General features: G+C 43.2%; 1 protein-coding gene across 1 annotated transcript in view; it reads right to left on the bottom strand.

Moving 5' to 3' along the window:
* The window catches only part of LOC132893656 (ryanodine receptor 3), a 476,331-nt gene that overhangs the window by 415,959 nt on the left and 32,714 nt on the right, over positions 1-27,658 (bottom strand). Inside the window, exon 3 of the mRNA XM_060932802.1 lies at positions 14,319-14,438. Within this exon, the coding sequence (XP_060788785.1) occupies positions 14,319-14,438 (120 nt within the window). The remainder of the gene's footprint in view (positions 1-14,318; positions 14,439-27,658) is intronic.

Genomic DNA, 27,658 nt, shown 5'->3' with positions numbered 1-27,658 from the left:
TTTGTTTGTTCAACTTTCCCCAACATAACTCAAAAAGAACTGAACAGATTGTGATGAAACTTTGAGGAAAGATGGGCCAAGGAACAATTGAGTAGATTTTGATGCAAATCTGGATACGTATGTGGATCCAGGATTTTTTTTTTGTCTGTTCCCAATGTAACTCAAAAAATAGCAAACGGATTTTGATGAAATCTGGTGTACAGCTTTAGTATTATCCTAGGTTCAAATGATTTGATTTCGATATGGATAATATATGGCTTGGCGGAGGTACGCACTCTACCGAGTACCCGTCTAGCTTTTTTACTTTTGGAAAGTGAGCTGAAAGGCAGTGTGGGAAAAATAAAAGTGAGCTCGGAGCTCAGCTGAAATTCCATCTGCCTCTCGAGTGTTCTTTCACACACATACTGTACACACCGGGTTCTACACTCAACTTCAAGTATTTAACCATTATAAGTTATTCAGTAATTACAGTTTAGTAGTTGTAGTTCAATGACTCTGGAAATGCCAGTAAGTCTTGGAGGTTGAAGGAAATAAAATACAAACTTAAATGAGCCAGTCTTTGGCTTAAGAGTAATGCATTTGGGCACTGATATCCCCAGTGGCCCTGAAGAGCTCAGTGACCATTTTCAGCATTTTAGCAACCTTAGTATACTAGGTCAGGGGCTAAGAATAATATCAAGCTGAATCCTGTTATAGACATATTACTTTAAGGGATTGGTGAAAAGGTAGGTCTTTGGTCTACATTTGAAAACGTTCAGTGACTGAGCTGTAGAAGGTAATTCTATCACCTGGGTGCCAGTGCAGAGAAGAATCTTGACATATATCTTCGTTGTACCTTGAGGGATGGTGTGATAAATGCCTTTAGGTTGATGGGGGCTGGTCCCTGTTTGGCTTTGCATGAAAACAATCATTCAGATATGGGAAGCTACAGGAAGCCACAGTGATGTGGAGGAATTGGGGACATTGAAGACAAGTCATGCAGCTACATTCTGGATCAGTTGCAAGGGTCAGAATACATGCATGAGAAGAACTGCCTGGAGTGAATTCTAGTAGTATGATCTCAAAATGGCTGGATCCTCCTTATGGTGTTAAGGTAAGCCTGCATGACCAACTGAGGTTAGCAATGTCAGGACAGAAAGACAGTTGGCTGGTGGCTGGGTTCTCCTGATGTTATTGTTAAGGGTAAACCTGCATGACCAAGTCAGGTTAGCAATGTAAGGACAAAAGGACAGTGGATTGTCCAGAACTACTCCAATGTTGCCTAGGGTGCCAGATATTGTGATCCTAAAGTTGTCCAGGGATATCATGATATGGGGTGCATATAGCAGGGATATACAGCAGTTCAGTCTTGCTGGGATTCCGTTTCAGCTGATGACCTGCCATCCATGATCAGGTGTCTGTCAAACATTCAGAATCACAAGTGTCTGAGATAGGAAAGGAGAGGATGAGTTGGGTGTCATCTGCATAACTGAGATATGCGAAACCATGTGAGGATAATACCTCACTGGGAGAGCTGGTATAGAAGGAGAACAAAAGAAGACCATGCACTGACCTTTATGGAGTGTCTGTGGATTCCCTTTATGTTACCTGATATTACTGTCTCTCCAGTAGGAAGCCAATCACTGCCATGCTGGGCAACTGGTTTCAAGATTCTTGAGGATTAACAGAAGAGTCTCGTGATTGGTTGCTGAAAGGTCAAGTAGGATGAGGACCAAAGAGAGTCTGCTGATCGAGCAGCAGAAAGCTTCTGAGTAATGGCCACAAGTGTGTGCCACTTTGAAGCCAAACTGGCTAGGATCTTGGGTAAGATTTAGTGACTAGTATTTTAGAAAGAAAATCGAGAAATGATAGTGGTTGGTAGTTGCTGATAAAGTACCCAGTGTGGGCTTTTTCAGGATGGGCATAACCCTTGATGTCTTGAAGGCGGCTGGCACATGACCAGATGTCATGGAGTCCTTTACGATGGAAGTAATGAAGGTGGAAAGCTCTTTCGGCATGCTCTGGAACAATGTGCAGGTGATGGGTTGCAGTGGGCATCAGAGAAAAATGTGCTGAGATAGGAATGTAAGATGAATTGTTGGAATAGGAGTAAGTTGGAAATGTTGGCAAATGTTGTCAATCGTCTCATAAAAAAGTTGGCAAAGTGATCAGCAGTTAGAGAGGATGGCGAAGATGGAAGGAGAGGGCTAAGAAATGAAGAAAAATGTTATGGAACCAGGTTTCCCTTGTAGAAAGATTTCTTAACATCAGTGACATAAAAGGAGAACTTGGATAAACAGGAGCACTATGAGACAAGATCGGTATCAAGTTGAGATTTCCTCCAATTTCTCTCAACTGCTCTTAATTCTGACCAATTGCTGCGTAAAACATCTAACAGCCAAGGAGCACGGCAAAAAGCCTCAGTGCTGTCACACTTAAATTGGCAATAGAGCTCCAATGTAATTCAAAATGGTTTACAGAAGTTGTTCACAGTACATAAAATCTCATTCAGATTCTTGAGAATAGCACATGGAAGACAAGTGGAAGTGGAATATAGTACAATTAGGGGCACTGCAAATATTTAATGAAGCTACATGAATGCTTTTGGTGCTGAGAGCTGGTGGTGGTTTCCATAGTCAACATGTCCATCCATTCTGCCACTTTTTTTTTTACCCCTCACAAAATTTTATCATGGGTTCATTCATAATGTCTGCATAAGAAAGGAAAAAGATGATGTTAGCAGAAAGAAACTACAATGGGAAGACTCTGAAGATGTTGGTGGTTATGTTGAGCTTTGAAGAGTTCAGACACTGGTTGGAGGGAGCCCATATATATACCTTCTCTCTGTTCCCAAGAACCAAGTAATAGAGGAATATATTCACTGATCCCTGAAACCTCGAATAGGGGCTTTTCACAGACGTCACAGATTTTTGTTTTTCACACAGCGTCTGCCATATTGAAACATAAAGAATCAGAGCTGCAACAGTTAATAATGAAAATCGAGATGACTGCAGTCAGTACAATCTCTTTGAAAGGATTAAAAATTGAGATTATACCAGCAGATCATATTACATCCAAAAGCTGAAACATGCAGGCATCACAGATCCATATAATTTACCCACAAATTATTTTGTTTATTATTTATTCTGCCCACTGCTCTGGGTTTGTGCGTGTGTTCACTGCTTCGGATGGATTAAATTCAGAGGAGAAAATTCGCCGTGTTTGAGTGTCAAAAGTCAAAGTCCTTCCCACGCCTTACAGTACCTGGTATTCCTAGGCAGTCTCCCACTCAAGTACTAACCAGGCCCAACCTGTATGTGGCGCATCGGGCGGCGCCGATCTCCGTTTCCATAGCCCTCGGCCTCTCGCCTATTACATAGCTAGGGTTACAGTGGGGGGCTAGTCCTCTGGTAACCACGAGAGTTTAACTCCCCATGCACATCTGTATTGCAACGTGCCTTGCCAGATGGCGGTAGGTACCATTTTTATGATGGTCTTTGGTATGACCCAACCGTGAATAGAACTCACGATCTCCCGATCGAGAGGCGGACACACTACCACTAGGCCACTAGTCGGTCGTGTTTGAGTGTACATGTGACAAACAAAGGCTTCTTCTTCTCAATTTACCCACAAATGTATTTATTCCACTTGAAATGTGTACAGCAAACCAGCTACCAGATTTAGGACACTACGACATCCTGAACTATTTAGGATTTAGGATTTCTAAATACACCGGAGACGCTAAAGGCAGACAAAAGTCCAGATGCCTACCAATATTCTGAGGCAGGAATGTGATGAGAAATTCCTAATAAAGAAAAATACCTTATTATGACAAAGGTAAGCTCAATCACAGACTTCTAACAGTAATAAACAAGCCGGGGCATAGATATAGAATATTTTATGGTGTTTAGCCTCGTGGACATTATCAATACATAATAAATCTGCTGCTAGTCTCGCCAAGCATTAGGTCTAATAAAATATATCACGTCCAAAATGAAAATAGCTAAAGTCATACCTCTGTATCAACATCATTGGCAATAATAGAGACAATAGAAGAAATCACAAATGCTATAGATCGCAAGCAATATGCTATTGGAGTATTTGTTGATTTAAAAAAAGCTTTTGACACAATCAACCATGAAATATTAATCAAGAAACTGGAAAGATATGGTATCAGGGGAATAGTGCTGGATTGGGTGAAAAGTTATTTAAGTGGGAGACAGCAGTTTGTGAAATTGGGTGATTGTGTTTCTTCATGATTGGACATTGCTTGTGGGGTCCCCCAGGGGTCTGTGTTGGGCCCTAAGTTTTTCATTTTGTACATTAATGATATATGTAAAGTCACTAAGGTATTGCATTTTGTGTTGTTTGCTGATGACACAAATATTTTCTATTCTGGGGATAACTTACAAAAATTACAGAAGGACATCACTATAGAAATGAACAAACTAAAAAAATGGTTTGACGGAAACAGGTTATCACTAAATCTGAGCAAGACAAAAATAATGTTATTTGGTAATTGTACACTGAATACACAGGTACTAATGAAAATAGATGGAGTTGAAATAGAAAGAGTTCACGAAATTAAATTTTTGGGGGTAACCATAGATGACAGAATCAATTGGAAATCACATATCAAACATGTACAAACTAAAGTCTCAAGAAGCATTGCAATAGAAAACGAGGCAAAAAAGGTTTTGGATCAGAAATCACTCCACACTCTTTACTGTTCCCTAGTCTCACCATACTTTCAATACTGTGCTGAGGTTTGGGGCAACAACTACAAAACATCACTTCAGCCACTAACCATCATTCAAAAAAGAGCAATACAGATCATTCACAACGTTGGCTATCAGGAACACACAAACTCATTATTTCTACAGTCCAAATTACTAAAATTTACAGACATCGTGGATTATCAAACAGCTCAAATAATGTTCAAAGCTAAAAATAATCTATTACCAATAAATATACAGAAATTATTCAGTATCCATGAGGGGAGTTATAATTTAAGGGGAAAATTAACTTTAACTTTATTTCGTACAAACAGGAAAAGTTTTTATGTTTCAGTTAGCGGGGTGAGACTATGGAACAGGTTCACCATTGAGTTGAAGCAGTGTCCAAACATGAAACAGTTTAAAATGAGGTTCAAAGACACTATTTTCAAGAGGTACAGGGATGAGGGAGGTGATGGGTAGCACTAAGTGTTATGAGAACACTTTTTCTGTTACTTTTCGTGTCTGTGTGCGTTGCGTGTGTTGTGCGTGCATGCATACTGTATATGAAGGTGTATGCTCATAATAGATATATTTTATATGGATGTATGTATGGGGAGGTGTGTGTATATAGGGATGTATATGTATGTACAGTTAGGTCCATATATATTTGGACACTGACAATTTTTTTTTTGACCTGTTTACTGAAACATATTCAAGTTATAGTTATATAATGGACATGGACATAAAGTCCAGACTTTCAGCTTTCATTTGAGGGTATCCACATTAAAATTGGATGAAGGGTTTAGGAGTTTCAGCTCCTTAACATGTGCCACCCTGTTTTTAAAGGGACCAAAAGTAATTGGACAATTGACTCAAAGGCTATTTCATGGGCAGGTGTGGGAAATTCCTTCGTTATGTCACTCTCAATTAAGCAGATAAAAGGCCTGGAGTTGATTTGAGGTGTGGTGCTTGCATTTGGAAGATTTTGCTGTGAAGAAAACATGCGGTCAAAGGAGCTCTTCATGCAGGTGAAACAAGCCATCCTTAAGCTGCAAAAACAGAAAAAAACCCATCGGAGAAATTGCTACAATATTAGGAGTGGCAAAATCTACAGTTTGGTACATCCTGAGAAAGAAAGAAAGCACTGGTGAACTCATCAATGCAAAAAGACCTGGACGCCCACAGAAGATAACAGTGGTGGATGATCGCAGAATAATTTCCATGGTGAAGAGAAACCCCTTCACAACAGCCAACCAAGTGAACAACACTCTCCAGGAGGTAGGCGTATCAATATCCAAATCTACCGTAAAGAGAAGACTGTGTGAAAGTAAATACAGAGGGTTCACTGCACGGTGCAAGCCACTCATAAGCCTCAAGAATAAAAAGGCTAGATTGGACTTTGCTAAACAACATCTAAACAAGCCAGCACAGTTCTGGAAGAACATTCTTTGGACAGATGAAACCAAGATCAACCTCTACCAGAATGATGGAAAGAAAAAAGTATGGTGGAGGCGTGGTACAGCTCATGATCCAAAGCATACCACATCATCTGTAAAACACGGCGGAGGCAGTGTGATGGCTTGGGCATGCATGGCTGCCAGTGGCACTGGGTCACTAGTGTTTATTGATGATGTGACACAGGACAGAAGCAGCTGGATGAATTCTGAGGTATTCAGAGACATACTGTGTGCTCAAATCCAGCCAAACTGATTGGTCGGCGTTTCATTATACAGATGGACAATGACCCAAAACATAAAGCCAAAGCAACCCAGGAGTTTATTAAAGCAAAGAAGTGGAATATTCTTGAATGGCCAAGTCAGTCACCTGATCTCAACCCAATTGAGCATGCATTTCACTTGATAAAGACTAAACTTCAGACAGAAAGGCCCACAAACAAACAGCAACTGAAAACGGCTGCAGTAAAGGCCTGGCAGAGCATTAAAAAGGAGGAAACACAGCGTCTGGTGATGTCCATGAGTTCAAGACTTCAGGCGGTCATTGCCAACAAAGGGTTTTCAACCAAGTATTAGAAATGAACATTTTATTTACAATTATTTAATTTGTCCAATTACTTTTGAGCCCCTGAAATGAAGGGATTGTGTTTAAAAAATGCTTTAGTTCCTCACATTTTTATGGAATCATTTTGTTCAACCTGAAAGTCTGTTTTTTTTGTTAAAGCTGAAAGTCTGAACTTCAACTGCATCTGAATTGTTTTGTTCAAAATTCATTGTGGTAATGTACAGAACCAAAATTAGAAAAACGTTGTCTCTGTCCAAATATTTATGGACCTAACTGTATGTGTGTATGTATGTACACGTACACTACCATTCAAAAGTTTGGGGTCACCCAGACAATTTTGTGTTTTCCATGAAAAGTCAGACTTTTATTTACCACCATAAGTTGTAAAATGAATAGAAAATATAGTCAAGACATTTTTCTGGCCATTTTGAGCATTTAATCGACCCCACAAATGTGATGCTCCAGAAACTCAATCTGCTCAAAGGAAGGTCAGTTTTAGAGCTTCTCTAAAGAGCTCAACTGTTTTCAGCTGTGCTAACATGATTGTACAAGGGTTTTCTAATCATCCATTAGCCTTCTGAGGCAATGAGCAAACACATTGTACCATTAGAACACTGGAGTGAGAGTTGCTGGAAATGGGCCTCTATACACCTATGGAGATATTGCACCAAAAACCAGACATTTGCAGCTAGAATAGTCATTTACTACATTAGCAATGGATAGAGTGGATTTCTGATTAGTTTAAAGTGATCTTCATTGAAAAGAACAGTGCTTTTCTTTCAAAAATAAGGACATTTCAAAGTGACCCCAAACTTTTGAATGGTAGTGTATATGTATGTATGGGTATGGATATATGTAAATTACATTTAGGTTTTATCAATACAAAGTCAGAAATACATTTTATTTATCTATAAGTATCAGGCATGAGCATCTATACAGGTAACAAGGAAGCTTGTTATTGTTATTCATTATTTAAGGAGAAGGGGTGGGAGTTTATAAGTTTTACTTCTTCTCACTCCTTTTCGAATATGTATTTCTATGTATTATGTTTAAATGTTTTGTTTTATTTTTCTTTTTATTATTTTGGTTTTCATATTCGAAATAAACACTACAATCAATAAATCAATCAGTCAGTCAAAACCCACATCCAGATCTACATTTTAACGCTGCACAGAGCTTTCACACTAACCTGATATAAAATGTTCTCCACACACAAGGGAATGCTTTGTCGTCATCCAGTCTTCCCGTTTAACTGCAGCTCACCGTTTTTCTCGTCTTTCTGGGTTCACCGGGAAGCGGTGAAAAGTTAAACCAGGCTTATCTCCACGTCTGTTATTACATCCAGAAACACTACAGGTCTCTGGCATTGTTCTTTTAGATGTAACTTCTGCAAGTTTATCTGTAGATGTTTACTGACTTGGGCTTACAATCGCTCGTGTACACTTGTGCCGGTCGCTGTCAAACACAAAACTTGCCTGGCAACATGGCCGCAGGAACAAATCCACAGTTACGATGATGCTATGTGAAAGGCCCTTATGCCATAAGACTGCCAAGACTGGCAGGTGGGCCTTCTTCCACTTGAATTTTGCAATTTCTTATTGGTCTAAGAATGTCAAAACAGATGCACTATTCCATATGAAGACTGTGTGCTCATCATATTGGATAGTGAAAAGGATATTTAGAGCATTAACTGATGCATCCCTCCGGACAACCGCCCTGGTGAAAAAAATTTAATCACATATTTTGACATTATAACTTGCCAAAAGTTATTGTTCATGAAAACCCTGATAGTCAAATAGTCAAAGGACTATCCAATAGCTTTGGAGGTTTTTATTAATTCAATGCCACCACTGCCAAAGGAAGTGGGCTCATTTCCATCCATGAGCTGAATACGCCCAGAGCACATAGTATTCTAGAGGCCCCTGTGGAATCCTGTACAAACTCTAATGCTGGCTGTGCAAATGATTCAGGAATAGTGAGCACATATGGGAGATGGAACACATGCCTTTCTAGTATGGGTGATACAGACATATGCTGCAAACAGATATGCTCCAAAATGGAGACTGGATGTGCCTTAGAAGATAATAATCAACAAATTGAACTTGCAATGTATCAGTTGGCTTTAACAGACTCTAACAGTAGTAGTAGCGAGCAGCAGAAGAGGTCAGGAGGAACAAGGAGAACGAACGAACGAAGAAGAAAAAATGGCGAGCAGAAACGTGCACTTCTGGAGTGCACTGATAACTTTGTTTATACTCTTGAATAGCTCTTCTTCATGACGACAACCGGAAGTGTACCAACACGATGGGGCGTGTAGCGCCACCTGTGGCTCGGGTGCACAATGTACCTCACACAATAGCTCGATTTTCTTGTGTGCATGTAGGATTGGATTTCTCTGGCACCCCTCCTGGGACCCTTAGCTCGATTACCGACAGTAGCTCGATTTGGATGTGCATGTAAACGCACTGAATAATCAACAAATTGAACTTGCAATGTATCAGTTGGCTTTAACTGACTCTTACAGACTCTAACCAGGACATAGAGCACCTGCATACACAGTTTCCATAATAGTGAATTCTTGACACTGAAGGAGCTGCATTTACTAGTTGGAGATACAAAGACCAGAGGCGCTGGGTTCGATTCCACTCATATGCATTATGGACTGCAATCTCCCTGAGGTGTTCCATTAGAACCATCTGAACCAACTCCTGATATTTTCTAATGATTCTATTAGTTTAATGTATTTTCCAAAATGGAAACACATACAGCACTGTGCAAAAGTTTTAGGCCCCCTATTTTTTTCATACAAACTTTGATATAGAAGTCTATTTTAAGTCAAGTACAAAAACATTTTAGAGTTCCAAACGTTCGTTTTCCAGCACAATATTAAATGTTACAGAAAAAAAGTTAGTATCTGAGCAGCATATTACATAAGAGACCACTTTTCAGATTAAACTAGAACTGTGAGTAAACTCACTATAGAATAGCCCCCGCTCGCAACAAAAATTTGTCAACTGGAACTGTGTGTGAACTTAAAAAAAAGATACTTCTGCAACACCATGATTCAAATTCCTGTTAGTCATTCATCTCAATAATATATTGGGTCCAAATTCATTTGGTACAATTTCATGGAGTGGAACACCAGCCACATCACCAGATAATGACATATGTAAGAAAATAAGTGTCTTTAAGACATTGGTTCGGGATTATTTTTCTTCATGCACATCTTCAGGTGGTATACTGCAACTGTGTAAAGTTTCATCAAAATCCATCAAACCGTTTAGGAGGGGTTGCGCTTACAAGACACACGGATGGACAGGTGGATGGACAGACAGACAGAGTGATTCCTATATACCCCCCAAACTTTCTTTGCGGGGGGTATAAAAAGAAAACATAATTGTGATGGCCACAGCCACGCAGGGTAACATCATCCCACGTTCTACCTTTGCACCTTATTAGTTTGCTGCACAGTCTATCATTTACACTCATCTAGATGATCATACTGAAATACAGTGGTGCTTGAAAGTTTGTGAACCCTTCAGAATTGTCTATATTTCTGCATAAATATGACCTAAAACATCATCAGATTTTCACACAAGTCCTAAAAGTAGATAAAGAGAACCCAGTTAAACAAATGAGACAAAAATATTATACTTGGTCATTTATTTATTGAGGAAAATGATCCAATGTTGCATATCTGTGAGTGACAAAAGTATGTGAACCTTTGCTTTCAGTATCTGGTGTGACCCCCTTGTGCAGCAATAACTGCAACTAAACGTTTCCGGTAACTGTTGATCAGTCCTGCACACCGGCTTGGAGGAATGTTAGCCCATTCCTCCGTACAGAACAGCTTCAACTCTGGGATGTTGGTGGGTTTCCTCACATGAACTGCTCGCTTCAGGTCCTTCCACAACATTTCAATTGGATTAAGGTCAGGACTTTGACTTGGTCATTCCAAAACATTAACTTTATTCTTCTTTAACCATTCTTTGATAGAACGACTTGTGTGCTTAGGGTCGTTGTCTTGCTGCATGACCCACCTTCTCTTGAGATTCAATTCATGGACAGATGTCCTGACATTTTCCTTTAGAATTCGCTGGTATAATTCAGAATTCATTGTTCCATCAATGATGGCAAGCCGTCCAGGCCCAGATGCAGTAAAACAGGCCCAAATCATGATACTACTGCCACCATGTTTCAGAGATGGGAGAAGGTTCTTATGCTAGAATGCCGTGTTTTCCTTTCTCCAAACATAACGCTTCTCATTTAAACCAAAAAGTTCTATTTTGGTCTCATCCGTCCACAAAACATTTTTCCAATAGCCTTCTGGCTTGCCCACGTGATCTTTAGCAACCTGCAGACGAGCAGCAATGTTCTTTTTGGAGAGCAGTGGCTTTCTCCTTCCAACCCTGCCATGCACACCATTGTTGTTCAGTGTTCTCCTGAAGGTGGACTCATAAACATTAACATTAGCCAATGTGAGAGAGGCCTTCAGTTGCTTAGAAGTTACCCTGGGGTCCTTTGTGACTTCGCCGACTATTACACGCCTTGCTCTTGGAGTGATCTTTGTTGGTTGACCACTCCTGGGGAGGGTAACAATGGTCTTGAATTTCCTCCATTTGTACACAATCTGTCTGACTGTGGATTGGTGGAGTCCAAACTCTTTAGAGATGGTTTTGTAATCTTTTCCAGCCTGATGAGCGTCAACAACACTTTTTCTAAGGTCCTCAGAAATCTCCTTTGTTCGTGCCATGATACACTTCCATAAACATGTGTTATGAAGATCAGACTTTGATAGATCCCTGTTCTTTAAATAAAACAGGGTGCCCACTCACACCTGATTGTCATCCCATTGATTGAAAACACCTGACTCTAATTTCACCTTCAAATTAACTGCTAATCCTAGAGGTTCACATACTTTTGTCACTCACAGATATATAATATTGGATCATTTTCCTCAATAAATAAATGAGCAAGTATAATATTTTTGTCTCATTTGTTTAACTGGGTTCTCTTTATCTACTTTTAGGACTTGTGTGAAAATCTGATTATGTTTTAGGTCATATTTATGCAGAAATATAGAAAATTCTAAAGGGTTCACAGACTTTCAAGCACCACTGTAACTGACACAACACAGTTTGTTTGATTTACAGTTTATTTGCTTTAACCTTGCATTGCTTTACCGTATATGGACTGCACACACTTTAACACGCTAGGGTTTTAAAAGCTGTTTGTTTGTTTGTTTGTCACTAATCATGTGTTTCTTTGTTATCCCCCGCCCAAACAAAGTTTGGCAGGGGATATAGAAACGGGTTCCGTCCGTCTGGCTGTCTGTCTGTCCGGTCACGGTTTCGTTTCCGGGCCATATTTTTAAAACTACTGAAGATATCTTCATGAAACTTTGCATACACATCAAGCAACATGTGAACTGGTGCCTTTTGCTATTGTGGATATTTGAGGAAAAAAAAGTATTTTTCAAATTTTTACATAAAAAATAGATTTTGACTTAGTTTCTAAGAGCAGTGTTGGTTTCCGGAGCATATATCCAAAACTATTCATGATACAGATTTGAAACTTGGTCTACATGTGAACAAGGTGATGTAGATGTGCCTTTTCAAACTAAGAAATTTAAATTTTTCATGTTTCCATGCACTGCAAAAAAATGATATCTTAGCAAGTGAAAACATCATAAATAGTTGAAACGATCTAGCATTTCGTATTAGAAGACACCAATTCTGAGATTATTAAACCTAGTTCTAGATTGCAACCAAATTATTCTAAGATCTCTCATCAAGTAAACATATCTGTCCATGCAGCAAGATAATTTCACTAGTATTAAGTAATTTTCTCCTCAAATTCAGTTTTCAATTTTTTGCAGTGCGGAAACAATTTCAGACTTGGTCTCTCAGGTTAGTTTTAGGGGTAGGTCTTGTTTCTGGAGCATAACTTGAAAACGATGAGTGGTATGGTCTTGAAAGTTGGTATATGTGTTGATTAAGTAATGTATATGTGCCTTCTGATACTAAGAAATGTGAGAAATTTTATTTTTAGCTCACCTGGACCAAAGGTCCGCTGGGCTTATGCCATTGGCTGCTGAGGTCAGTGTAAAGAGGTAGGGTTGGTTTCCTGCAGCAGAACTTGAGAAATGCAACAAGTAATATCTTGAAACTTGGTCTAGAGTTGGTATATAGGGCAGGGGATATACCGTAGATGACTCTGTCCCTTCATGGTTGGGCAAAAGGTACAGCTGAGGGTTGAGGAGACCTAAATCTTGGTGCCTGCTCATCAGGCCGTACCACGTCTCACCATGTGCCCGAGGGGGATTTTGGCTTTAGTTAGTTTTGCTTTGTATCTGTTTGTAGTCAGTTTGTTTATTTTTGTCGACCCCTTCTGTGTTATTTGGTTTGGCCAAGCCACTATATTTTATAGGCCTAGTTATTATTCATTTTGGTCTCTGTAAACTTTTTTTAAACATTTCTGGGTAAATAAAACCCTGCCTTTTGAACCGAAAACTCCTGTGTCCTCTTGCCTCGCTGTTTGGTCTCTGACAGTAATGAAGGCTACTGGGTTTTGGTGCAAAATGAAGAAGCGAGTGTGGCAGTCAAAGTGTCCAGAAGAACTGTGGCTGGTTCTGTAAGATGCTCAGTAAAACCTACAGCTCATTTCCTTATCAAACTGCACTCATTATATCGGAGACTACTATTTTTTTCTTTAAAGCACAGGGTCGTCTCACACCAAATATTGACTTTGTTTCATTTATTATGGCTTACTGTTTCATTTTTTTTTTAAAACGTTGAAACAGGCGGCACGGTGGTGTAGTGGTTAGCGCTGTTGCCCCACAGCAAGAAGGTCCGGGTTCGAGCCCCGTGTCCGGCGAGGGCCTTTCTGTGTGGAGTTTGCATGTTCTCCCCGTGTCCGCGTGGGTTTCCTCCGGGTGCTCCGGTTTCCCCCACAGTCCAAAGACATGCAGGTTAGGTTAACTGGTGACTCTAAATTGACCGTAGGTGTGAATGTGAATGGTTGTCTGTGTCTATGTGTCAGCCCTGTGATGACCTGGTGATTTGTCCAGGGTGTACCCCGCCTTTCGCCCGTAGTCAGCTGGGATAGGCTCCAGCTTGCCTGCGACCCTGTAGAACAGGATAAAGTGGCTAGAGATAATGAGATGAGATGTTGAAACATTTAATTATTTTTAAGGCATTTTTGGTCTACAGCATTTTTTAATATGTGTCTAAAACTTTTGCACACTACTGTAGGCTATTTTAAAAAAATGATCAGGATACAGTAGTTACTGAAGATAAGTGAATCAATGAATAAAGCCACGATTGTAACAAATGCAGTGAATGTGTCTCACCACACACACACACATACACACAATCACCACACTATCTCACAAGGTTCAGAACCAACTGCTCACTCCTGCCAGCATGACCATAAAAAGCGCACACTCCAACAACTTTTTTGTTGGGTCCCAGTGCACACCTCTAGGGCGAAGTCTTGCCATATATTCAGTTTGCAACACCAGATATCCTTTTGCGAGTGTCTTGTTACTGTTCTGCACTTCCCCAGACAACGCATATGTCAAATTAGCTTCTCCTTGCTTACCTTAGCCTCCGAGGTGAGTTCCAAGTAGCATAGCCGATTACCAAGTCCCTCAGCAGACAGACAGAACTTGCGATTCTCCTTCTGAATGCAGGCCACACACTGCAACACCACCTCATCATCCTGTTGGGAGAATGGACACAAATGTACGGCTGAAACAATATGTCAACTCCGACAACTCTAATCCCTTTAGGCAAAGGAACAAGCATAAAATGTTGTTGTTGTTGTTATTGTTAAAGGGTAGCAAACCAATTAATGTACATGCCACAATGTTTGCTGAGACAATCCCCAAAAAATTTTCCACCAAGTATGGAAATAGCAGAATATTTCTGAATCAGCTTTTCTGTATAGACAAGTAAAGATATTCATTGCAAAGATGGAGTGGTGGAGTTAGCTGCTATCCTTCTGAACAATGATTTTGTTGTTTCTTTAAAGCGATTAACCAGGAAATTTTGAAATTATGGGGCTATGAAATGTCATCATTATACATTAATACAAGATGTTCTAGATGAAAAAAAATTAAGCCGACTTAAGCTTAAAAAAACATATTAAAGTTGTAACATCAGTCCGTTGGGCCATTTCCCCGGGCGTGGCTATAATGGATTAGCCAGAAACATGGATGTATTAGGAAACGAAAACAAGGGTGGCACTGCGTGATGTAGGATTCTGCACGTCTTCTTTATTCCATCCTGGATCCAAGACGTTTGGCCGAGTGGCTCCATCAAGTAAAGCGAGAAAACTTTACTCCTGGAAAAAGCAGCAAATTGCGCAGTGAGCATTTTACAGAAGATTGTTTTGTGGAGGACTTGAATGAAAAAAAATCACTGGGAAGAAGTGAGACATGAAGCAGAAACGACAACTGAAGCAAGACGCGATCCCGACTTTGTTTCACCATAAAACATCGGCAGCATGATAGCATACCGTGCCACACATCAAACGGATGGAAGCTAAGCAGGTAATTTTTTTTTTTAAATAAACAGGCAATAAATTAGCCACTACTTTATTCTGATTCATTTTCTAATACTGTATTCATGGTTTTCCCCAAAGCGTTTTAGCGTATCGGGCCTGATACACTTGCTCTGCCTGCCGATACGCTTAGTCGTTTTAGTTAAAATCCGATACGCTTAGATTTATACCAATACGTTACATTTCCTACCCACAGGTAACTAGATACATAGGAGAGCAAATAACAGATCCATTTACATACTGATTGATATTTGTGTGGGGTGGCACGGTGGCATAGTGGTTAGCGCTGTCGCCTCACAGCAAGAAGGTCCGGGTTCGAGCCCCGTGGCCGGTGAGGGCCTTTCTGTGTGGAGTTTGCATGTTCTCCTCGTGTCCATGTGGGTTTCCTCCGGGTGCTCCGGTTTCCCCCACAGTCCAAAGACATGCAGGTTAGGTTAACTGGTGACTCTAAATTGACCGTAGGTGTGAATGTGAGTGTGAATGGTTGTCTGTGTCTATGTGTCAGCCCTGTGATGACCTGGCAACTTGTCCAGGGTGTACCCCGCCTTTCGCCCGTAGTCAGCTGGGATAGGCTCCAGCTTGCCTGCGACCCTGTAGAACAGGATAGAGCGGCTTGAGATAATGAGATGAGATGATATTTGTGTCAAACAAGCGGTCTTTTTTTCCAATATTTGTGTTGATTCTGTCAAAGTAATGTGTCCGTGTGGTATGATGTAAACAAACTGTAATCTGTTGGCTATGTCAAGATCACATGTTCAAACCGTCCAATAAAAATATCGAAAGAAAACATCAGACATCCTGGAATTTTCCGATTCATTATAAGCGATCTCATTGGCTGCTGATGTCGTCCCCCACCAGGCAGACAAAGCCGACTGACTTTAATAAGCTAGGAGAAGACTCGCTGGACAATTTGATCCACGTCAGCATGGATGACAGCGAGATGGACTATGAGAGGGTTGTCCAACATTGAGCCAAGCAAAAGCCAAGGAGAATTAATCTACTTTAAAGGAGGAGAAAACTTAATTCATTAGTTTGGGTTTGCAGAAAGATTATGTACTTATAAACACTCTCACGAAGTGAAGTTGTCCAAATGTGTCAAATATAGCATAATTTCAAATAATAATCATAAGCAATTTTGGCAGTGTGATGTCACTGGGATCCATTTAACAAAAGAAGGCTCCGGGTTATTCTTTTGCTAAAGGCTCGTAGTGACATCACATTGCCAAATACGCTTATCATTATTATTATTCGAAATTATGCTACATTTGACACTTATTAACAAATTCTCGTCATGAATGTTTATAAGTACATAATCTTTCTGCAAACTTAAATGTATGAATTAAGTTTTCTTTTCCTTTAAATATGTTTTAATCTTAATCTAGTCCATTTAATAAAGTGCCAAAATTTAAACTTTATAATATGCAGTTGCCTTACTTTTCTTTTCAGTGTATCTTAGTTATACATATATTACGGTAATTGCATCAGAAACATTCTAAATCATTACAGTTAAAGTAATACAGCGACTTATTTTAAGTTGGCAGTTCGTAGGTTCAGATCCCTTTGTGATCAACAGGAGGTCATGATGATCGATTCTCTTCATTAGATTGCATAAGATGGAGCAAACCGCTGTTCATAGTTTCATGCACATTTTTGTTCCAACACTACTTGATCATAGATAATTAAGGGATCCCTGTAGATTTCCAATCTGTCATATACCTCAGTAATCTATAACAAAACAGTTTAACTTGCATGTTGAACTTTAAGGTGAAATTTCAAATGTGTATACATTAATACTATTTAAGTCAGAAATCACTGAAACACTGGTAAAATCTATCCTATAATCATGTATCTAAAACCTCTGAGACCCTGAAAATGCATCTAAGAGCATCTATTTTCAAAAAATTTTCCGGGGGTGCATGCCCCCAGACCCCCCTAGTTTCACTTTGCGCCTTCAGCACTCGCTTTCACGCCATTGGAGCTCAATTGTCTGTGTATTATCATGCCAGAATTTAGGGCTTTAAATTTTTTCTGGGGAAAACACTGGTATTGTAATCATTTTTGTTGAGAAATGCAAACAAATTGACCGAGAAGTCACGCTAGACCATAATATGATACTATACCTAAATAAGGACTCAGAATGCAGACTTAGTTTGCGAAGTATTGCGATGTTGTGACACATTACCGAGCCTCGTTTCCTGACTGATTCCCTGGTTTTTGATTCCTGTTTCCTGTTCCTTGTTTTTGACCCTGCTTTTATCTGTGATATTCTGTTTGTACCTCACGTGACCTTTTGGCTGTTTTACCATTCATGATATATGCCTACCGAATTGGACTGTTTGCACTTGCCTTTATAATAAAGATCTTCTGCAATGACATCCGTCTCCAGCCATCCCTGACAGAATACTTCGCCGCGCTGACACTAGTATAGCATGCACTTGTACACCTCTGCTGTGTTCACGGAAAATGACATCACGCACCATGGAGTTACGGTGTCTTGCAAAAGTATTCATTCCCCTTCGTGTTTGTCTTGTTTTGTCGCATTACAAGCTGGAATTCAAATGGATTTTGAGGGGTTAGCACTATTTAATTTACACAACATGCCTAGTACTTTAAAGGTGAAAATTGTTTTATTGTGACACAAACAATAATTAAGATGAAAAAAGAGAAATCTGGAGTGTGCATAAGTATTCACCCCCTTTCGTATGAAACCCCTAAATAAGAGCCGGTCCAACCAATTCACTTCATAAGTCACATAATTAGTTGATTAAGAGCCACCTGTGTGCAAAGTGTCACATGATCTGTCACATGGTGTCTGTATAAATCAACCTGTTCTGGAAGGACCCTGACTCTGCAACAGTACGAAGCAAACAACATGAAAACCAAGGAGCCTCCAAACAGGTCAGAGACAAAGTTGTGGAGAAGCATAGATCAGGGTTGGGTTATAAAAAAAAATCCCAAACTTTGAATATCTCATGGAGCACCATTAAATCCATTATAGCAAAATGGAGAGAATATGGCACCACTACAAACCTGACAAGAGAAGGCCGCCCACCAAAACTCACAGACCACGCAAGGAGGGCATTAATCAGAGATGCAACAAAGACACCAACGATAACACTGAAGGAGCTGCAAAGATCCACAGCGAAGATGGGAGTATCTGTCCATAGGACCACTTTAAGCCGAACACTCCACAGAGTGGGGCTTTATGGAAGAGTGGCCAGAAAAAAGCCATTGCTTAAAAAATCACATTTGGAGTTTGCCCAACAGCATGTGGCAGACTCCCCAAACACATGGAAGAAGATTCTCTGGTCAAATTAAAATAAAATTGATCTTTTTGGCCATCATGGGAAATGTCATGTGTGGTACAAACCCAACACCCTGAGAACATTCCTACAGTGAAGCATGGTAGTGGCAGCATCATGCTGTGGGGATGTTTTTCATCTGCAGGGACAGGAAAGCTGGTCAGGACTGAAGGAAAGATGGATGGCACTAAATACAGGGCAATTCGGGAGGAAAACCTGTTTGAGTCAGCCAGAGGTTTGAGACTGGGACGAAGGTTCACGTTCCAGCAGGACAATGATCCTAAACATGCTGCTAAAGCTATACTGGAGTGTTTTAAAGGGAAACATTTAAATGTCTTGGAATGGCCTAATCAAAGTCCAGACCTCAATCCAATTGAGAATCTGTGGCATAACTTGAAGATTGCTGGACACCAACGCAACCCATCTAACTTGAAGGAGTTGGAGCAGTTTTGCCTTGAGGAATGGGCAAAAGTCCCAGTGGCTAGATGTGCTAAGCTAATAGAGACATACCCCAAGAGACTTGCAGCTGGAATTGTAGCAAAGGTGGCTCTACAAATTATTGACTTTTGGGGGTCATGTGACCTATGCACACTCCAGATTTCTGTTTTTTTTTTTCATCTTAATTATTGTTTGTGTCACAATAAAACAACAATTTGCACCTTTAAAGTGGTAGGCATGTTGTGTAAATCAAATGGCACCAACCCCCAAAAAATCTGTCTTAATTCCAGCTTGTAATGTGACAAAACAAGACAAACACCAAGGGGGATGAATACTTTTGCAAGACAAAGTATGGCGACCTCCCTGACAAAAAAAATAGTCCTGTCTATTTTCATCACTTCAGTAGTTATATCGTTCGGAACAAATTCAACATGCAGCTTTTTTTTTTTTTTTTTATAAAGGATATACATAAAGACCGACTTTTAGCCTAATTTGTTTATTTGCGAGATATTTTCTTTAAGATTATCAAGTCAAGTCAAGTCAACTTTATTGTCAAATATGCTATACATGCTTGACATACAGCACAGATGAAATTACAGTCCTCTCTGACCCACGGTGCAAACAGGCAACGCAATAAATAAAAAATAGAATAATTGAAATAAACAATACAAACAGTATAAACACTCTAGATAAGAACTGGACATAGACTAAACACTCATACATGCATACATATATATATATATATATATATATATATATATATATATATATATATATATATATATATACACACACGTACGTACATACATACATACATACATATTGAAAATAAACATTCAAGGGCACTTGAGGTATAGCAGGTAAACACGAGATAAGCAGAATAAACAAACTAATAGCTATTAAGATGAGGTAGTGCGGAATAGTGCAAATGAGCGAGGTAAAGTGAAATGTGCAGTCCCTGAGTTCAGTGTGTTAATGAACGTTGAGAGTATATATATATATATATATATATATATATATATATATATATATATACACACACAGCTGAAACCGTATATTTACATACACTTTAGGAAAAGACACAATCTTTTTTTTTCCTCATAGTCAGACATGAAATCAGACATTCACTTTAACTTTTTCATGTCTGTCTGAATATTTAAAATTATTTCAATGTACTTAATGCCAAATTAATCAGAGAAGGAGTTTTTTATTCAATATTTTAATTGCTTTTATCAAATCAGAAGTTTACATACACTTCATCAGTACTTGGTACAATTGCCCTTAAACTGTCTGACTTGGGTCAAACGTTTTGGATAACCTTCAACAAGCTTTGCACAATACTTGACAGGAATTTTGGCCCATTCCTCTTGACAGAACTGGTATATCTGGGCCATATTTTTTGCCTGCTTTGCATGCACATGTCGTTTCAGCTCTGCCCACAAATGCTCAATAGGTTTGAGGTCAGGGCTTTGTGATGGCCACTCCAAAACATTGACTTTGTTGTCATCAAGCCATTTTTTGACCAGTTTGGCGGTGTGCTTCGGGTCATTGTCCATTTGGAAGACCCATTTGCGGCCAAGCTTTAACTTCCTGGCAGATGCTTTCAGGTGTTGGTTCAGTATCTCCACATACTGTTCCTTCTTCATTACTCCATTGATTTTGTGAAGTGCACCAGTACCTCCTGCAGCAAAACAACCCCACAACATGATGCTGCCTCCACCATGTTTCACTGTTGGTATGGTGTTGTTAGGATTGTAAGCGTCTCCTTTTTTTCTCCAAACATATCGTTGTTGATTATGGCCAAACAGCTCAATTTTAGTTTCATCCGACCACAAGACATGTCTCCAAAAATTGAGATCCTTTCCCCTGTGTTCATCTGCAAACTGTAATCTGGCCTGTTTATGTTTGTGTTGGAGTAATGGCTTTCTCCTGGCAGAGTGGCCTTTCAGCCCATGTTGGTGCAGAACTCGTTTCACCGTGGACAGTGACACACTCTTACCAGCTTCAGCCATCATCTTCACGAGGTCCTTTGCATTCATTCTTGGGTTCTTACGCACAGCACTGACCAGAATCCGTCTCCTTCCTGTGCGGTATGATGGCTCGACATTCCCACATTGTTTATACTTTCGTATAATGGTTTGAACTGAAGACCGTGGCACCTTCAGGCTTCTCGAAATTTCCCCCAAAGATGAGCCAGACTTGTGCAAGTTAACCATTCTTAGTCTGAGATCTTGATCAATTTCTTTAGATTTACCCATGTTGTGTACAAGGAACCACTGTGTTTGAGGTGTTCCTTAAAATACAATCACAGGTGTGTGTCTCAGGTCTGTCTCCAATTAATTCAAATGTTGCCAATTAACCTATCAGAAGCTTCCAAAGACATGACATCATCATCTGGGCGTTCCTACATTGTTTAAAGGCACACAAACTGCAGTGTATGTAAACTTCTGATTTGATAAAAGCAATTAAAATATTGAATAAAAAACTCCTTCTCTGATTAATTTGGCATTAAGTACATTGAAATAATTTTAAATATTCAGACAGACATGAAAAAGTTAAAGTGAATGTCTGATTTCATGTCTGTGTAACAGTCCATGTAGGTGGGTGGAGCACAGAAGGACGGCAGGACAGAACTGTTTAACAAAACTCTCTTTTATTTGCACTTTTCAGATGCAAACACACACTCAGACACACGCACACACATCAGCCGTCTGGTTGTGGAGAGAGTTCCTCTGCTCTCACTCTCTCTCCTTAAGAAGAGCGTGGTCACTGGGAAGACACACAAACACATCAATTAACAACAGGTGTAGTGATTCTGCCACTTAACTTCCCCGACTCCGCCCTCCTGTCACAGACCGATGCTAGACCACGCCCCCGCTGCCACATACCCCCACCGTCCGACTCAGGCCGGGCAGCCGTCCGGCCCACAGCCCCCCCCGACGGGAGAGGATGTCCGCCACGACCATCTGCGCCCCTGGCCTGTGGATCACCTTGAAGTTAAAGGGTTGGAGTGCCAGATACCAACGGGTGATCCGCGCATTGGCATCCTTCATGCGGTGGAGCCACTGGAGGGGCGTGTGGTCCGAACAGAGGGTGAAAGGGCGTCCCAGCAGGTAGTACCGGAGGGCGAGGACCGCCCACTTGATCGCCAGGCACTCTTTCTCGATGGTACTGTAGCGCCCCTCATGCACTGACAGCTTGCGGCTAATGTACAAGACGGGGCGATCCTCCCCCTCCACCTGCTGGGACAAAACAGCCCCCAGCCCTCTGTCCGACGCATCCGTCTGCAACATAAAGGGGAGAGAAAAGTCAGGGGAGTGTAAAAGTGGCCCCCCACATAGTGCAGCCTTAACCTTAGAAAAAGCCCGCTGGCATTGCTCCGTCCACTGGACCGGATCTGGTGCCCCCTTTTTAGTCAGATCAGTCAGCAGGCTGGTGACGTCCGAATAATTAGGTATAAACCTACGATAATAGCCAGCCAGCCCCAGGAACTGTCTCACCCCCTTTTTGGTCTTGGGCCTCGGGCAGGCCGCAATCGCTGCAGTCTTGTTAATTTGGGGACGCACCTGCCCGTTGCCCAAGTGGAAGCCCAGATACCGTACTTCCACCCGCCCAATCGCACACTTCTTCGGGTTGGCCGTGAGACCCGCCCGCCTCAGCGACCTAAGGACGGCCCTCAGGTGTTGTAGGTGCCGTGGCCAGTCATTACTATAAATAATGATATCATCTAAGTATGCAGCCGCATAGGTGGCGTGGGGGCGGAGGACCCTGTCCATCAGCCGCTGAAACGTAGCAGGCGCCCCAAACAGCCCAAAAGGAAGTGTGACGAATTGGTGTAAGCCGAACGGTGTGGAAAAGGCTGTTTTTTCACGGGATAATGGAGTCAAGGGGATCTGCCAATAACCCTTTGTTAAATCCAGTGTCGAGTAAAAACGAGCCGTGCCTAGCCGATCGAGCAACTCATCAATACGAGGCATTGGGTACGCATCGAATTTAGACACCGCGTTGACTTTTCTATAGTCTACACAGAACTGGACCGACCCGTCGGCCTTGGGTACCAAGACCACCGGGCTGCTCCAGTCACTGTGAGACTCCTTGACGATGCCCATTTTGAGCATGGCCTCAAGTTCTTCCTGAACTACCTTTTTCTTGTGTTCGGGTAACCTGTAAGGGCGGCTACGCACTACCACCCCCGGGGGCGTCTCAATGTGGTGCTCTATGAGGTTAGTGCGGCCGGGCAGGGGTGAGAACACATCCGAAAACTCGGTCTGCAACTGGGCAACCTCCACGAGTTGGGTCGGGGAGAGGTGGTCTCCACAGGGGACCGGGGAGGGACGTGATGCTAATGTTCCTTTTTGAACCTCCGGCCCCAGCTCCGCCTTCTCCGGAACCACCAACACCAACGCCACGGGGACCTCCTCGTTCCAGAGTTTGAGTAGGTTGAGGTGGTAAATCTGTAGCGCCCCACCCCTGTCCGTTCGCTTCACCTCATAGTCGACGTCCCCGACTCGCCGTGTGACCTCAAAGGGTCCTTGCCACTTGGCGACTAATTTAGAGCTCGATGTGGGCAACAGTACGAGTACTTTCTCTCCCGGTGCAAACTCTCTAAGGCGCGTACCCTTGTCGTACAGGCGGGTTTGCCGTTCTTGGGCCTGCCGCAAATTCTCCTGGGTTAGTTGTGTGAGTGTGTGGAGTTTTGCGCGCAGGTCAATAACGTATTGAATTTCATTTTTGCTTGGTGAAGGTCCCTCCTCCCAATTTTCTCGCAGCACGTCTAAAATGCCGCGCGGCTTGCGCCCATATAATAATTCAAACGGGGAGAACCCCGTGGAGGCTTGGGGGACCTCTCGCACTGCAAAGAGCAAGGGTTCGAGCCATTTATCCCAGTTACGCGTGTCCTCACTTACAAATTTCTTAATTATGTTTTTAAGGGTGCGATTAAACCGTTCCACTAAGCCGTCCGTTTGTGGGTGATAAACGCTGGTGCAGATCGGCTTAATACCTAATAACCCATACAGTTCATTCAGTGTTTGTGACATAAACGAGGTGCCTTGATCAGTCAGAATCTCTTTCGGGATTCCAACTCGGGAGATGACGCGGAAGAGCGCCTCCGCAATACTGCGTGCTGAGATATTGCGAAGAGGCACTGCTTCCAGGTATCGCGTTGCATAGTCCACCAGAACTAATATAAAGCAGTACCCTCGTGTTGACCGATCTAATGGCCCGACGAGATCCATCCCAATTCTTTCGAACGGGGTCTCGATTAATGGTAGAGGGCGCAAAGGCGCTTTTGGAATGGCCGCTGGATTTACTAACTGGCATTCGCGGCATGCCGTACACCACCTACGGACATCGCCGTGAATCCCCGGCCAATAGAATCGGGCCATTATTCGGGCTAGTGTTTTATCCTGCCCTAAGTGTCCAGCCATGGGATTAAAGTGAGCCGCCTGGAATACCAATTCCCGGCGGCTCTTCGGAATTAAAAGCTGCGTGACTCGCTCTTTCGTTTGAGTGTCCTGCGTCACTCGGTATAATCTATCCTTCATAATCACGAAGTAGGGGAAGGACGGGGTGGCGTTCGGCTGGAGCGTTTGACCATCAATTACTCTCACTTGGTCAAAAGCATGCCACAGAGTCTCGTCTCGCGATTGCTCTAATGGGAAATCCACGAGGGATTCCCCAATAGAGAGAGGAGGAGCCGGCGGCTCCTCACTCTGGCGCGGAGATGACGTAGACGGCTCTGTGACAGCTGCTCCCGCCAAAGCGACACCAGGACCTCCCCCTGTCAAATGGCAGGACCCACTCTTGACTAAGTGTGTCATTAAACCCCAAAATCCCGGCCAATCAGTCCCCAAAATTAAAGAGTGGGTAAGGCGAGGATTAACCGCCGCCTTCACTATAAATTTTTCCCCTCTGAAAATAATGTGGACCGACACTAAAGGGTAGCGGTGAACATCCCCGTGCACACACACAACACCTTCACCAATTGTGCTCCCCCCAATGCCTCGTCTTGCACCAGGTTTTGGTGGATTGAGGTCTGATTACAGCCAGAATCCACCAACGCCTGATATGTATCCCCTTGGATACTCACCGGTATGCGATACGCTCCGGCCCGATCGAGGGCGGCTCCTGGCGCGTTGGGGATCCGAACCACCGCGCCCACCTCCATTATCGAGCACTGCTGTTGGAGGTGGCCCGGTTCCCCGCAGCGCCAGCAAACCGGCCCGGGCTTCCTCTCTGCACTAGTGCTCTGGGGCTCACTCACCTGAGGGGGGGGGAGAGACAGACACAGAAGGGAGACACGGAAGGGCACCGCTGGTGCGGCAGGCCGGCTGAGGTGGCGCCGGCCCCCGTCTCCGCGGTGGGGGAATGGGGCGAGGAGAAGACACAGGAGGAGGGGAGAGAGAGAGAGAGGAGAAAAGAGAAGAGGTCGTCTGCTGTCCTGCCATCAGGACAGCCGCCAGATGATCCTCCGCCAGCTCGATTGCCTGATCCAGCGACGCCGGGCGGTGGCACTGGACCCACTCTGCGGTTCCCGCTGGTAGACGCGCGACGAACTGTTCCAGTACCACCTGGTCGATGAGTCCCTCGGCGTCGCAGCTGTCGGCCCTCAACCACTGCCAGCAGGCGTCCCGGAGTTGCTGGCCAAACGCGAACGGCCGGCCGACTTCCTACAAGCGCAGAGCGCGGAAACGCTGATGTTGTTGCTCCAGGGTGCGTCCCACCCGCTGGAGGACGGCCCGGCGCAGGTCCGCGTAGGCCAGCCGGCGGTCGGCGGGGAGCTGTAGCGTGGCCAGCTGCGCCTCTCCCGTTAGCAGGGGGAGGAGGCGCGCCGCGCGCTGTTCCACCGGCCACCCCGAGGTCTCTGCTACCTGCTCAAAGAGCGTGAAGAATGCCTCGGGGTCATCCTGCGGGCCCATCTTCATGAGGGTGAGGGGGGAAGGGCCCGCGGCGGTGGAGTTGGTGGACCCCGCCGACGCGAGGAGGTGCCGGAACGCCCGATGATCTTCCTATTGCGCCAGCACCAGGGCCTCGAACCATTGTTCTTGCTCCTTTTGGAGGGCGAGTAGCGCCTGGTGCTGGCTCTGTTGGGCCGTGGCGAGGGCGTGGATCAGGTCGGCAAAGGTGGAGGACTCCATGGGGCTGTTGTCTTCTGTGCTCGGGTCCCGGGTTTCGGCACCACTGTAACAGTCCATGTAGGTGGGTGGAGCACAGAAGGACGGCAGGACAGAACTGTTTAACAAAACTCTCTTTTATTTGCACTTTTCAGATGCAAACACACACTCAGACACACGCACACACATCAGCCGTCTGGTTGTGGAGAGAGTTCCTCTGCTCTCACTCTCTCTCCTTAAGAAGGGCGCGGTCACTGGGAAGACACACAAACACATCAATTAACAACAGGTGTAGTGATTCTGCCACTTAACTTCCCCGACTCCGCCCCCACTGCCACAGTCTGACTATGAGAAAAAAAAAAAGATTGTGTCTTTTCCTAAAGTGTATGTAAATATACGGTTTCAACTGTATATATATATATATGTGTGTGTGTGTGTGTGTGTGTGTGTGTTGGGGGGGTGGGAACTGTGAGGGTGGCATGTCAGATGCTGAAGTGGGGGCAGGGGGGTGTGCGAGCAGAATCTGTGGCAGGGGGCAGAGGGGGGAGAAGGGGCAGAACAGGGAGGGAGTTGAGCCTCCTGACTGCCTGGTGAAAGAAACTGTCCTTGAGCCTGTTGGTTTTGGCCCGGAGACTCCGCAGTCTCCTCCCTGACGGCAGCAGGCTGAAGAGGCTGTGAGATGGGTGGGTGGGGTCACCTGCAATCCTGATGGCTTTGCGGGTGAGGCGGGAGTTATAAATATCCATTAGAGAAGGGAGAGAGACACCAATGATCCTCTCAGCTGCTCTCACGATGCGCTACAGAGTCTTGCAGCAGGACACGGTGCAGGCGCCGTACCACATGGTGATGCAGCTGGTCAGGATGTTCTCAATGGTGCCTCTGTAGAATGTGTGCGTGATGGGGGCCGGGACTCTTGCTCTCCTCAGTTTGCGGAGGAAGTACAGACGCTGTTGGGCTTTTTTGGCCAGTGATGCGGTGTTGTTGTTCCAGGACAGGTCTTCAGAGATGTGCACACCCAGAAACTTGGTGCTGCTCACCCTCTCCACTGCAGCACCGTCGATAGATAGTGGAGCATGCTGGGTGTGCGCTCTCCTGAAGTCCACAACAATCTCCTTCGTCTTCTCCACGTTCAGGCGGAGATTGTTGTCCTTGCACCACATGGCCAAGCGGCTCACCTCACTCCTGTAGATTGTCTCATCGCCATTGTTGATGAGACCCACTACAGTCGTGTCATCCGCAAACTTAATGAAGAGATTTGAGCTGGATGTTGGTGTGCAGTCGTGGGTCAGCAGAGTGAAGAGGAGGAGGTTCAGCACACATCCTTAGGGGGCCCCGTGTTCAACGTGATAATGCTGGAGCAGTTGCTGCCGACCCGTACAGCCTGTGGTCTGTGTGATAATACACAATGTTTTTAAGTACCTAACAAGATTGTGAAGATGATGGTTGGTTGTTTTTTTCCATCTTTTTCCCACCTGTATGTGGGGTCGATGTGGATAGGGTTGAGTAGGTAGGATTAAGGGCC

Source organism: Neoarius graeffei, chromosome 11 (genome assembly GCF_027579695.1).
Source record: "Neoarius graeffei isolate fNeoGra1 chromosome 11, fNeoGra1.pri, whole genome shotgun sequence".
Taxonomy (NCBI): Eukaryota; Metazoa; Chordata; class Actinopteri; order Siluriformes; family Ariidae; genus Neoarius; species Neoarius graeffei.
Note: the sequence above shows the minus strand (reverse complement) of the source record. Positions and strands in the feature narration are given on the sequence as shown.